The sequence below is a fragment of the Coprinopsis cinerea genome (genome assembly GCF_000182895.1).
Source record: "Coprinopsis cinerea okayama7#130 chromosome 12 map unlocalized cont3.12, whole genome shotgun sequence".
NCBI lineage: Eukaryota > Fungi > Basidiomycota > Agaricomycetes > Agaricales > Psathyrellaceae > Coprinopsis > Coprinopsis cinerea.
The window spans coordinates 1154969-1168608 of record NW_003307533.1 but is presented as its reverse complement, the minus strand read 5'-3'; the positions used below and the strand labels follow the sequence as shown (position 1 = coordinate 1168608).

The 13640-nt window shown below is 52.5% G+C and overlaps 4 protein-coding genes and 1 non-coding gene across 5 annotated transcripts; 2 read left to right on the top strand and 3 right to left on the bottom strand.

The window, feature by feature from the left end:
• Nucleotides 1-98: 98 nt before the first annotated feature.
• On the bottom strand, nucleotides 99-4564 carry CC1G_09905 (hypothetical protein; the record flags this gene model as incomplete). The annotated part of the gene is made up of 4 exons (XM_001834962.2): nucleotides 99-1179; nucleotides 1237-1886; nucleotides 1940-4396; nucleotides 4472-4564. 4 exons carry the CDS (start codon nucleotides 4562-4564, stop codon nucleotides 99-101), a joined length of 4281 nt encoding a protein of 1426 aa, XP_001835014.2.
• A 195-nt stretch (nucleotides 4565-4759) lies between these two features.
• Nucleotides 4760-9040, top strand: CC1G_09904 (membrane protein; the record flags this gene model as incomplete). Its single annotated transcript, XM_001834961.2, has 10 exons — nucleotides 4760-4850; nucleotides 5096-5208; nucleotides 5400-6164; nucleotides 6221-6442; nucleotides 6500-7319; nucleotides 7367-7673; nucleotides 7732-7807; nucleotides 7861-7901; nucleotides 7960-8573; nucleotides 8940-9040. The coding sequence occupies 10 exons, from the start codon at nucleotides 4760-4762 to the stop codon at nucleotides 9038-9040; spliced, it is 3150 nt and encodes a 1049-aa protein (XP_001835013.2).
• Nucleotides 9041-9653: 613 nt separating this feature from the next.
• On the bottom strand, nucleotides 9654-9735 carry CC1G_20201. Its single transcript has one exon. It is a non-coding gene; the product is annotated as a tRNA-Val (tRNA).
• A 517-nt stretch (nucleotides 9736-10252) lies between these two features.
• Nucleotides 10253-11254, bottom strand: CC1G_09903 (hypothetical protein; the record flags this gene model as incomplete). The annotated part of the gene is made up of 3 exons (XM_001834960.2): nucleotides 10253-10909; nucleotides 10957-11180; nucleotides 11248-11254. 3 exons carry the CDS (start codon nucleotides 11252-11254, stop codon nucleotides 10253-10255), a joined length of 888 nt encoding a protein of 295 aa, XP_001835012.2.
• Nucleotides 11255-11395: 141 nt separating this feature from the next.
• Nucleotides 11396-12767, top strand: CC1G_09902 (myosin regulatory light chain cdc4; the record flags this gene model as incomplete). The annotated part of the gene is made up of 6 exons (XM_001834959.2): nucleotides 11396-11398; nucleotides 11448-11460; nucleotides 11597-11740; nucleotides 11904-11969; nucleotides 12494-12641; nucleotides 12716-12767. 6 exons carry the CDS (start codon nucleotides 11396-11398, stop codon nucleotides 12765-12767), a joined length of 426 nt encoding a protein of 141 aa, XP_001835011.2.
• Nucleotides 12768-13640: the final 873 nt, after the last annotated feature.

Genomic DNA, 13640 nt, shown 5'->3' with positions numbered 1-13640 from the left:
CAAATGTTAAGGACAACGACCGGGTAACGATGGTGAACGAAGGAATAATCAATATGCAAGAAGAACCAATCCACGGATGGCGTCAAGATCCCATCCTCTTAGGGCCTCCAAACAGGCTTGAATCCAGGCTTGAACCCAACCTGACTTCTCGGCCTGCCCATACTCAAACTCGAACTCGGCCTCGACATATACCCTTCCGCTCTCTCCCTCTCAATCCTCTCCTTCTCCATCTCCTCAAACGACCTAATCAAATCCTTCACACTCCCGGTGCTACTCCGCCTTGGCTTCCCCACGTCCTTCTCCTTATTATCAGGTGGCGTAACGGGGTTTAACTCGACCAGCCTCTTTACAGGCCTTGGAATCATGCTCGGCTTGCTCTTCTTCTTCAGCTCTTCAGGGTCGGGCACGGGGTGCAGGTCGACCAGTTCTTTCGGGTGGGGCGGTTTTTCTTGCGGGGGACGAGCAGGTGTGGTGATGGGTGGGCGGGGGTAGTTGACCAGAGGTGGAGGTGGGAGGGGGAGACCTGGTTGGGCTGGCGGACGTGGGATTTTGGAGGGTTTGGGTTTAGAGTTGCGGGAGAGGGTGGGGAGGTAGGAGAAGAGCGTGGATTTGAGACGGGTTCCCAGGCTTGGCGTTGAGACGGGCGCGGGCTTAGAAGGTGCGGCGGAGGGAGCCGACTCCATTGTTACATCCCCGTCTACCAGAGTAGAGGAAGTATCGGTTTCAGCTTGGGACGTGGCCTCGGTCGACACCTCTGTGGAAGTGATGGATGCGGAAGACGAGCCCGAGCTCGAACTCGTACTGGAAGCTGAACTCGAAGTCGAAGCTGAGCGTTCACTGTTCTGCTCGGCCAGATTCGTCACCTCTGAGCTGATGACCATGGCTTCGTCCAAGAGATGAGAGTACCGTGGTGCTAACAGTGGTGCCGCCCCTTTAGGTATCGATCCCCGTGGGCCCACTTTGGTTAGTGGTTCGCCCAAAGACCCCCTAGGCTTCCTGGGAGGCATAAGCCCCCTCCCCAACGGTGTGAAATCAGGTACATCCATCGACGTCCGTCGATGCATGCCAGCCAAGGATACCAAGTTCGAGACTTCCGAAGTCCGTGGTGTGGAAGGGGGAGCAACGTTCCCCTTCCGCTGCTTCTTCTGTAGAGCAAGGACGCGCTGTTCAAGTCGTTCCCTACAGTTGCGGCAGACTTCAGTGAATGATATAGATGTGATGATGCATGATACGCACATGTCCCAAGCGTCCCCGTACTCCTTGATCACATCCTCTCCACCCATCATTGACACAAATCGATCCACGACTTTACTCGTCTCGACATCTTCGACAGGCGCCATCTCCTCGTTCGGATACTTCTCCGGAGCGGCTTCGACGAGCGAGTATCGTTCATCCGTGAAGCACCCGTCGAGGAGCTTCCACTCCTCTTTCGTCCACGCTCTAGGGCCATCGTGGGGTTTCTCCGCCGGGGCGGATGGTACAGTGAACGAAGGGAACAGGGTTTGCCGAACAGGTGTAACGAAAGGGTCTCTCCCCATGCCCATACCTGCACCCAAACTTGTACTTCCAGGTGACTTACGGAGAGGAGTCCACATCCTGTTTGGGCTGGCGGCGACGACTTCCTTCTCTACCTGTTCGAGCAACTCGGGGAGAGTTATAGCTGGACTTCCGGGGATGATCACGCGCTCGCCGATAACACCCATACTCCTCCTGCGGTGAACGCCACTTGGCGAGTTGCGCCGGAGAGGCGAGTTCTTGTCGATTCCTGCACCTAGGAGGCTTCGACGACGGGACTCTTGAGCCAGTGAGTCAACACTAGAATGTCGTCGTTTCAGTTCGGCTTTGCGTTGTTTGGCGGTTACTTTGGTGAAGCATTCGTAGTCGTGCTATTGCATGGAAGGGTTAGTCACTGATAAGACGTGGAGGGTGGTGGGTGCACCTGTTTGAGGATAGCAGCAGCCCTCGCCGCTGCACGAGGGTCAGCACTGACGATCTTGACTACACCTAGATCTCCAAAGTCGCTGAGGTCGTCGTCATCGTCTGCTGGCTTGACGGAAATTTCTGCCTCGGGAGCATGGTCATCAACCTCGATGTCGCGGTCACCTTGGGTAGCCTCTTCCTCCTCTTGCGGAAGGGGCACTACAGTGTCGTAGTAGGATTCTTCATGACGGTATGGAGAAGACTGGGGCTGTCGAGGAGACGAGTGCACCTGCGCTTGCTGAGGAGAAGAACGTTGAGGTGACTGGTGCCTCTCCGACACAATTCCTCGTTGTGGTTCAGGAATCGGGGACTGGCGCGATTCCGAGGCAGTGAAAGAGGCGAAGCTGAACCTCTTATCAGGTTCAGAAATAGTCTTTTGCGTTTGATGATCGCTTTCATCAGAAGGGGGCGTGACCTGGATACCAGCCATTCGGTCTTCTTCTTTTTCAGTCTCATTCCCTTCGCCCTCGTCCTCCTCAGGTTCCATCGACATCCGCTCTACCTCCGCTTCTTCCTCCTGCTCTCCTTCATCGGAGGAGGGTTCTGTCTCCATAGACATCTTTTCCACCTCTTCTTCCTCGCGCTGTTCATGGTCTTCGTTGGAACGAGGCTCCTGTTCTTCGGGCTCCAAAGACATGCGCTGTGCCTCGTCCTCAGGGTGTGGTTCCTCAACGATGGGAACATCGATGTCTTCCTCTGGTGCAACGGGAAGTTCATTTTCTTCCTCCCCAGGTCCCTCCCTCTGCCCATCCGTTCTGGTTCCCTCTTCTTCCCTCCCTTCTCCCTGGCCTCCCTCTCCCTCCAGCGCTAATTCCTTCGGGACCTTTCCTTCACTCCACGCCTTCAACCTCCCAATGTCCGGGAATGGACTAACCGGTCGACCCCACAATTCCATCCTCTCCAGAGTAGCCTCACTAGGCGGGTCCTCCTTCGTCCGTACCTTGAGCATCCTAAACCTCCCTGTATACTGTCCTCGTCCTTCTGGATCGAGGTCATCGGAATCATTTCCTGAATCTGACGATGATTCCCAGCCATTCGCAGCTGCATCGCCCTGTTGGCGCAATGCTGCGTCGAAATCGAAGAGGGGGACGGGAGGGACGGCTGCATCTGAGGAATCGATCTGCATCATGCTGTCTTCTTCGGTTGAAGTCATAGGCTGGGTGTGTTTTGTCCAGTCGTATAGGGCTTCGCGGCCTTGATCATGTTCGTCGTCGGATTCTGGGGGAGGAGAGGAAGGTGGTAAGTCGGAGGGAATGGCGGATTTGGGGTTGGATGGGGTTTTGCCGGTGGATGGCGGGGGTTTGGTTGTACTACGGGTTCTCGAGGCACTTCGAGGAGGAGCACTTGGTGTATAGGAGACTCCCAGTTCTTCCTCGAGAACGATTTGGGCGGCCTCGCTGACTGAAGTGGTCTCTAGTGATACGGTCTTCCCTTTCCGCACGACGGAGCCTGGGGTCTTGCGTTTAGAGGTGGTGGAACGTTGCTTTGGATGTCTCTTTGGCCGTTCTGGTGTTTTGAGAGGAGCTTGATAGTCGAATTGAAGGGGTTGTTCATTGTCGGAATCAGAGTCTTGTTCTGGCGGGGAAGGGGCGGGGTTGTAACCTGTTATCTCGATATCACTAGAGAGGAGAAGGGGGTCGTCGGTTGGGCTAGCTGGGGGCATTGGTGCACTCAGATCAACTTCTGGCATCTCTTGTTTCACTACAATCGGGGTAAGGGACCCAGCCTTCTTTCTCGCTTTGCTGCCAACTGAAACCCCGCTCTTTCTTCCACTTGCAGTCTTCTTGCGCGAGGACGACGGCGGGGCGGGCGGAGACAAGATGACTTCGCGAGGGGGTGTGAATACGTCTTGGGGAGGTTCATAGGGCGGTATTGGGGTGACGCTGCGTCGGTGACTCTTTGAAGAAAAGAGCTTTTTCTTGAGAGCTGAGTTGACGGTGTTGAGGTCGGTGAGAACGTCTCTGCTGTCGTCGTCGTCCTCTGGGTCGACGGACATGCGGAGGTTGATTGGTGGGATGTAGTCTGCGTCTGGGTTTCGAGCATGGGGCGACTGGAGGGTGATGCGGCAGGTTGGAGTCTTCTGTCTCGAAGGCGTTGTCGGCGCTACGACCATTGGAAGTTCGTCCTCGTCGTTCTCATTGCGCTTAGATTTAGACTTGGTCGGCGAATGTAAATCTTGGGACTGTTGACGCTGGTGTCTTCTGAGTTGTTTACGCGGTTTAGGGTTTGGTGTAGCCTCGAGCTGTTGGTGTTGTTGTTCAGTGGACGGCACCACGTTGTTGTTGGATGGTTTCGCCCGTTTCCGTTTGGAGGCGCTTGCTACTCTTGATGCTACAGTGTCGTTTGTAGAAGTTTCTGCGTCGCTGAGGTTGCCGCTGTTGGCAGCGAGCAGCGAAGGGGTGAATGGCGCGTGTCGCTGTTGTCCAAACGGTCGTTTCGTTTAGCTCCACTAGACTAATTTAAACAAAACAAAAGAAATGAACGACTTTACCTGTGAACCTCGTCGTAGTTCTTCCTCTGGAGGCGGACTAATCAGCTGCATCGTCCTAGATTTGTCGGTTTCGAGCAGCTGTTGAGACTCCATCGTCGCCGTTGTTGTTGAATCCGCCAACAGTCCAAGTCCAACGCTACGATCGCCACTACAAGTCGCGACCAACCCTCAAGTCACGTGCGGGGTACACACGGCGCGCCGCCTTCGGGCCTCAGGGCACCCCCCGTTTGGCTGCTACCACCACAACACCTCCATCGTCGCTGTCGTCGTCGACCTTTAACGGTCTAAATGGCGGACTCATGGCCCGCAATATTGCTCAGAGCGTTCCTCGAGGACGATGATGAGCCATCTGGGCCACCTCCTGGCACACCACCCATGCGTAACTCACCCCTTGCATATTGACTGCCAGAATAGGTCACTAACCCTCGTCGCTACAGAGAAATTCGAAGGCCCTTGGTTCACGACACAGCTAATTATCTCCTCGACGATTGGATTGACTGCGTTTCTCGTCTTCTCTTATGGAAGAACGCGTTGGCCGTTATTGTTTGCTCCTAGAACGAAACTAAAGGGTGAGTAGCACTGGTGCAACTTGGGAGCTGGGCTAACGTGCTTTGTGTGTGGCAGGTTTCTCTCCTCATGAGGCACATGCGCACCAGGCGTTCTTTGGCTGGATAATGCCCACTATTCGCACGTCGGAGTTTACTATTTTGCAGATTGTCGGCCTGGATGCTGCGGTGGTATGTCGTCATTTATATATACCAGCTGTGACAGGCGCTAATTTTGACACCGCTAGTTACTAAACTTCTTCAAAATGTCTTTCTACTTGTTCTCAGTCTGCTCGTTGTTTGCTATCACCATTCTCATGCCACTTAACTGGAAGGTAAGCACAGGTGAAGCTTATCTCCAACCCTAACTAACTACCGGATAGCACAACAAAGATTTAGAGGACGAGGATGATTGGCCAGGGGGTAGCAACGACTGGCCGATATTATTGGGATCTCGATTCACACCACTCAATCCGACTCCCGTTGAACCACCAAAGAACGGCACCGGCAGTCCCGACTGGCTCGACCTAATCAGCGACGCCAACTCATACCTATCCGTGCACCTCATGTTCACCTATCTCTTCACCATCCTCGCTCTTTACTTTACCTACAAGAACTACCGACGCTTCATCCGTTCAAGACAACTGTTCTCACTGGAGTTGGTTCACTCGATACCGGCACGCACGGTCCTGGTAACCAATCTACCACATCACTTGCAGAACGAGAGGACACTGGCGGAGTACTTCGAGCATATGGATTTGGCGGTGGAGAGTGTCACTGTGTGTCGGGATGTGGGAAGTCTCAAGACGTTGTTGGATAGAAGGACTAAGGCGCTGTTGAGGCTGGAGAGGGCATGGACGGATTACGTCGGGAATCCCAGCACGGTCGAGAGTTACGATCCTGATGGGACGTACCTTGATGGTGATGTGGAGAGTGGACCACCGTTGTCTGCCCAAGCGCGGTTTGTGACGCCGCATAAACCGCGTCCGACCATTCGACCGAGGTGGTTTGGGAGGAAGGTGGATGCGTTGGAATATTTGGAGGCCGAGTTCAAAAAGGCGGACGAACTTGTCAAGGAAAGGAGAAGGAGGGGAAAGTTTAGGGCTGCAGGGAGTGCGTTTGTGACGTTTGAAAAGATGTCGAGTGCGGTATGTGCATGGTGTTCTTCTGGGATTCGCCAACTGATTCTCTATGCCAACAATAGCAAATTGCGGTGCAAACTGCCCATGCACCCAACCCGTTCCAGCTCTCGACTTATCCCGCCCCTGAACCTCGTGATATCGTCTGGGCAAATATGACCCCTTCGACCTCTTCTATTCGTACACGGGATTTCTTCGTTCTGGCTGTGATGGCTCTCCTCCTGTTCTTCTGGATTATCCCCATTTCGGCGTTGGCGAGTTTGCTGAGTTATAAGGAGATTAAGAAGGTCAGTAGTGGACTCCTGGATGCTAGGTGAAAGGACGCTTATGAATCCCATGGATAGGTCATGCCCCGTCTTGGAGAGCTCATTGATTCGAATGATAGGATACGGGCTATTGTCCAGAATTCGTTGCCTTCCGTTGCGATGATCATGTTGAACGCGCTTTTGCCGTTTATTTTGGAGGGTGTGTGGCTTGATTTCGATGTTGGAGAATGGGGTGCTTATCTGTGGATTAGCTTTGACTTATCTTCAGGGGTATCGGGCGAGGAGTTGGGTCGAATATTCCTTGTTGAAAAAGTACGCACTGATTTCTCGCTTTTTGCGCTGATGCTTACCCGCCATAGATACTTCCTCTTCCTCCTGCTCTCCGTCATCTTCATCTTCCTTGTCGCCACGACCTATTGGCAGCTTGTGCGTGACCTTGCGAACTCGCCTGCGAAGGTACCCGAGAAGCTCGCTCAGGCCTTGCAAGCTGGACGAGCGAGGCATTTCTTCTTGTCCTATGTCATTCTTCAGGGTCAGTGGGCCTCTCTCCAGTTTTCGGCGGAGACTAAATTCGGTCTTCTTAGGCTTGGGTATCATGCCCCTTCAATTGCTCAATTTGGGTGTGATCATTCCCCGAGCGTTTTCGTTAATGTTCTTTACGAGGACGCCGAGAGGTGGGTCCGTTCTAGCCGTGCACTGGAATTGAAACCTGATCAAGCTCTAGACTTCGCTGAACTGAACGCGCCACCGATGGTCAACTACGGCGTCGTTTACCCTCAAGCCATCTTGATGTTCGTCATTACGCTCTTGTACAGCGTCGTCCAACCCTTGATCGTCATCTTCGGAGCGATCTACTTTGGAGTGGCGTATGTGGTATACAAGTACAAGTTGCTATTTGGTGAGTTCTCCGACCATGGTTCAGGTCAATGCTAACCATCTATTCAGTCTTCTACAAACCCTACGAGTCCCAAGGACAAGCCTGGCCCATCACCTTTATCCGACTCGTCTGGGGTATCATCATCTACCTCCTCTTCATGATTGGTATCTTCACTTTGAGGAAGTCGTGGATCCTTTCGTCGCTTTTGGTGCCGCTCTTGGTCGGTACTGTAGCGTGGAGTTGGTATGTTGATGCGGAGTTGAAGCCGTTGAGCAAGTATGTTAGCTTGAGCTCGGTGTTTGAGGTGCAGAGGGGGGAGGAGAGTGAGCACGTTGTGAGGTTGAGAGCGGGGCATCCTGTTACTTGGAGTCAGAGGTGAGTGCATGTCTATTTTTTGGGTTTGGGAAGGACTTGTTGCTGATGAGGATGGTAGTAATTTGAATAGGAGGCGGTATGCGCAGAATGATGATACTCTGTATGTTGCTCCGGAGGATGAGCGGACGGATTATGTGAGTTCTTTATCTACCGTTGATGGCAGTACGGACACTGACGAGGTTCATAGTCTCAGCCGCCGATGGCGAATTGGTATAGCGGAGTTCTCAAGTGCGTTACAACACCGTGTTTTGGCCTCATCGCTGATCGTTTGGTTCCCACTTTACAGCACCGGAAAGCGACGCTATGGACATCCAGCTTTGAATGGCGTCCTTCCTGAACCTTGGCTCCCTCTCAAGAAGGGACAGAGTTTGGTTAACCACCTTCGTACGAATGGCCGGGTAAACAACGACGATGGTCAAGGGCAGGCTGTTGTTCTGACGCTCAGGAAGAGAACGAGTAAAGTGCGCCGGGCATCACGACCGCCGGATAATCGGGGCTCTACATCCGCTGTTGCGTCTCCCACCGCAGACCCGTCTGCTGACGGCCATCCACACGACCACGATCCCAGTTTGAACCCATGGCAAGATACGACGCCGCGCTCGACACCACATCGGACGCTGAGCCATCGATTAAGCTTTGATCATGCCACGGGTGTAATCATGCTTCCCGACGAGGACGAGTGGGAGGATGAGGAGAGTGATAGCGAGGATTATGGGACGAATGGGCTGGAGAGGAGTGTTACGGAGAGTATGTTGAGTGAGGGTGTTAGTGAGGGTGTTGGGGGTGGTGCGACGCCTGGGGGGAGTACATTGACGGATAGTACGCCGTTGAGGGGGACGAGGCAGTCGAGGTATGGGACGTATTTCCATCATCCGGAGAGGATGAGGCAGACTATTCCGGGTGCGTTTCCGAGGTGAGGGGAAGGGATAGACTTGTGGTGGAAGGGGTGATACCCATCGTAGATTAATGTCCACTGTTTATTTTTTCACGTTCGTTTTCTCATCGCTGATTATGCGTACATTTCGTCTTGTAACCCAGTATTTAGGTACAGTCATTTTTGAGTTAATGATATACCATTCTGTTCCTTTGGGCGAAAGATCAGCTTCTGATTTTGGAAACGCTGTTGCCTTTTATGGCGGTTGCTGAGCGAGAGCCGAGCCCAGCACATAATTTTAGAAGGTCTGTGCGAGGTATGTGGATGACGGTATCGCGATGAATCTTTGAATCCTTCGCCACGGCGCCTGAAGCTGGGCGGTCTAGCTACAGGATACATTATCAACTCCCCGATTCAAAATCCCATTGACAACCGATCCGGTCGCGATCCAAGCTACAAATCGTGGGAGTCTCTGTACGGCTACCAGTTGTAAATCGTTTCCAAAATTCCGAGTTATCGCCTCCTGGTCATCCCCGTGAGGCATTAGAGGTAATTGGAACCAAGATTGTAAAGTCGACAGAGGTGTCTTGGGACGTCACCCAGGTTTTACCTGTTAAAAGAGTCCGGTAGATGATGAACTGTGGGCATAGTGTCCGGATATGATAAATCGGGAGAAGAAGAGGCTTGTCAAGAAAGGATTATGAGGTTGTGTGGTCCGTAAGTTATCTGTAGATGAAATCATAAGTGCAGGCAACCAGCTCCCCGGCCGCACCGAGAATGTTATCCACACTGTGCACGGTCCAAGAATATCCATTCGTTATCCAGTCTAACTAACCGGAACGGCCCGGGGCGTTGCATGTGGTGCATTTCATTCTTCTCCAATTCATGTCATTTTCGCATCGTCGCCTTTCAACGTACACGGTAGCATACGGCAGGATCTAGGAGTTCATCTCCCTGCTGATCAGCCTGGCAGATCCGTCCCAATGAACCGGAGTCTTTCATAGTGGACGTCGGTTCACAACACTGGACCGAAGCGTCTGTGCGGGGTAGTGTAAGAGGAAAAAGAAGTAAAAGGATGGAAAAAACATTGTACCATAAAGCGCAGCTGGTTCAATCCAGGATCGAACTGGAGACCTTCTGTGCACCACGAGTGTGAGACAGAAATCATAACCACTAGACCATTGAACCATTCCTTGGCGCTTACTCTAGAATCTCTGTTGGTGCTCCGCGTGTTGGTCATGGCCTCTATTGCGAAGGAATGGGTCGCAAAAAGACCGAGATGAATGTTACCTGACGTGCCACAGCGTTTTGTGACGAGGTTCTGGAAAGGGTGATGTTGCTTCCAAAATAGTCCCAAAGAGGGTATGGAATGTCTGGTGCCATTCAAATTCTGGCTGCTGGGAAACCCGCATGGGTTCTGTAGCTTTTCTCTGTGTAACTGAAGCTTGAGTAAGATGTACTTTGAAGCATTTCGGACATGGACACGCGGAAGGACGAGCTCAAGCCTTTTCAGTAACAACACTGGGGTCAGAGCTTCTATCCCGGGAAGAAATTGCGGACCGGAGAACCTGAATATTATAGATTTCCGATTATTATGTCCCTGACTGGTGGTTTCCTTGCCATAGCCTGGTCTGGCATTAAAGCTTAAATGAGAGCGGATATTCAGTCTGTATAGTTAATTTTTGCGATGGCCGACATAGGTTCCCTACAAATACATTCCCCCTTCGCCAACTTCAGACCTTCGCTTCTCAGCGGCAAGTAAACCTCCAGCACCGTCCTTCCCTTTCCATTCACCGTCGCTGCCTGAAATGTCTTGGTTGATAGCGAGGAAGAGGGCGCGGTGGGCTGTTTGGAGGAGGGATGTGTCCCAGGATGAAGGGTGGAGTGTGGGCCCTATTCCTTCGGAAGGGGAGTCAGTTGTAGATGGCACTATTGAAGAAGAGAGCGAAGATGACGGGGAGGGAAGGGCTTTTGGTCGAGGGGCGGGTGTTTGGGATGAGGGGAGGAGGAATGCCGCTGCGGGCGTTGGCATGGGGTTTGGGAGGGACGCGAGGGAGATGAAGGAGGCTGATGTTGAGGAGAGGAGGTTTGGTGGTTCGAAGGGTGCGAGGTTTAGGGATTTGGGGTCAAAGGTGAGTTTGGTTGTTGAGAGGAAACGAATGGGTGCGTCGAGGATTCGTACGGGTGCTTGACTGGCATATGTTGGAGCGGAGTAAACGTCGAGCAGGGAGATGGAGGATGGTTGGAATATTTCGAGTGTTTTGGATGCGTAGGGATGCATGTGGTCCAGTGGGAGTTGGACGAGCGCCTCAGAGGCCAGGACGTAAGATTTGGTATACGATGGTTGGAAGACTAGTCCGATCTAGTGGAATGTTAGGTTGGGCTGAGATGGATTATGGGCGAACAAACCTGGATTTTGTTGACAGTGATGGCCCCAATTTGTTCGCCTAGGTGAGCACCTCTGGCCCATACGGCCGCTGCTACACCGGATGCAATGACAAGATCCTTTCCCTTTTCGACATCGGGCCCTAGGTAGGCTACGTCGATCTTGCGAGGAGGTGAAGAGGACGACGGTGCATGGTTGAATTCGTCCTCTTCGTCCGACTCGACTGCGTATCGCGGTGGAAGAGTGTCTTGAAGTGGGTCAATATCCTATTTCTGATGGTTAGGCCATTCTATATTGGAATAAAGAAAAACGACTAACCATTGTTGAAGTTGTTAGGGGAGAAGAGAATACGCGTCAGGAGATAAGATCTTTCCGGAAATGGAAGCGTGGGAGAGGAAGGGGGGACGCGCAGCGCGTTTGGTTCCATGCATCCCACTTGTTGACCTACAACCACATTCAACAATGGTATGTTATTGTCTTGACTCTATAGGATTGAAGCTGACTTGGATTTTAGAGCGACAACGCAGGTTAGTGCCTGATAATACCGCGATATTGAACCAAATCTCACTGTTTCCATAAACGACTCCTAAACTGTGCACGAACCAACCAACCGTCGCCGTGCTCCCAACGAACCAACCTCTCGTTTCGATCGGTGTTGAACAGAATACAAAGAGGCTTTTGCCCTATTCGATAAACGCGGAACAGGAGCTGTACCGAGGGAGGTGCTGGGCGATCTGTTGCGTGCACTGGGCCAGAACCCCACACAGGCTGAGGTTGCCGAGATTGTCGCTTCTGCTCCTAGGGATGGTGAGTGTTCTCTCATGATTGAGGATTTATGCTTTGAGCTGGCTTGTGACGGAGGATTCCCACCTTGGTTGTCGTTCAAATGCTGGGCGCTGTTTCCCTATCGTGGAAACACTGTGCGATCATGACTCTACCGTGTACTAACGAATATTTGTCTGACTTTCAGTGGACTACAAGACCTTCCTGACGATCCTCAACCGACCAGATGGCTTCAAGCCCGCCGGAACGCCAGGTGAGGATGTCTTCGGTATGGTACTGGATGAGAGTACTCATGATCTCGCCGTTCTGCCCTTTCTCTCTCTACACATCACCTATGGAACGTTTCTCGGGGTCTTCTCCACCATGCCCACCTGCTCGCTTGTCCACCGCGCCGTTAACTCTTTCTACGCACCGTCGGATTCTGGAATTCACTCTCGCCTCAACCCTCGATGAAATCAACCCTTGGACCCGTCATCCCCAATCGATGCTCTCATGGATGATACCGTAACCTCGCTGGACGCTATGCTCCGAATCACCCAATGTCCCTGTTCTCGTCATGAACGGCTCGTGTTCCCACCGCGACCATCGATATCCATTCGACGGATCATTTTCTGCGTACGACGCCTCGATTCGCTTCTCCCTTCCCTCACGCTTCCTCCTTCCACCAACCCGCCGCCCGTGCTAAACCACTCATACCCACAATAACCTTGCCCTCGCCCCCATATCCTCTCCATTCCCTTCCCACTAAATCCGTCATTCCCGCTAACCATTAAACAGAGGAATTCATCCGCGGCTTCCAAGTCTTCGACAAAGAAGGCAACGGCTTCATCGGTGCTGGTGAACTGCGCTACGTCCTTACGCAGCTTGGAGAGAAGATGACGGATGAGGAGGTGGATGAGTTGTTGAAGGGTGTGCAGATTGGAGCGTGAGTACCTTCCAACTTGGCTTTTCTTCTGAGTTTGCTGTGTTCGGGGCTGACACTTCTCTTTCCCTTTTCAGCGACGGAAACGTCAACTATGAATCGTTTGTTCGTACGATCCTCTCGCAGTAGACTATCGATGGGTGGGGTGGCCTGAACGTGGAGTTGGTGCTTGGACGTATACGTACATTGGCCAACACAGTGAGGTTCCATGAATGACGGAGAAGTGTGAAATAATGTCTGTATATATTTTTGTTCTTTTACTACCTACTTACTCTGATCCATCGTTCATCGTCGTCTTGGAGCATGGCCCTGAGTGTGGTTCGCGTTTGCGAAAACCAACTGACAAATTGGAGGAAGAGGGTGACCCGAGAATGTCATTTTATCGTAGAGCGCGATGGCACAGACGCGGTTTCGTCGTGAACCACAATGGCGATACCCCACTGTTTGTGGCTTCGCAATTAGCTATGAACGCAAGGCAGCAATGTCGATCTCAAGAATAAGGACGGACGGCTCCAGTGGCCCCAAAGGCGGCCGGTCTTGGAGATACAACACCATCGCAGCGGTAAGATGCGAGATGCGAGGTTTTGTGGAGTCCAACTGCTCATGGTTGTGGACGTCAGTCAGGATCAATCCCTGAGAAACTCATTCTCTTCTCGCGAGGGAGGGTGGGGGGAGGCGTCTTCGTCGCGGTCGCGGTCGAAGTCCCAAGTCAGGTCGAGGTCAATTCCAATTCCCGAAGCGCATCAAGGAAGCACGCTGTATCGTTCCATAAACGGAAACAGCCTAGCCTGATTCAAACACTCCCCTATTCTCTTTAAACTAAGACTTCCAACAACCGCTTCGTCCATGTGAGCTGAAGCAATTCCGAGTGTGGAATGGTATCCCTTCGAATAATGAGATGCTCGCTTGTGTGTCTTTGAGCTGCATCGGACTTGCAACTTTGTACGTAACAAACCATCCGCCACGTTCGTTTTCTGGCGCCCCACTTTCGGTGACCCGCTC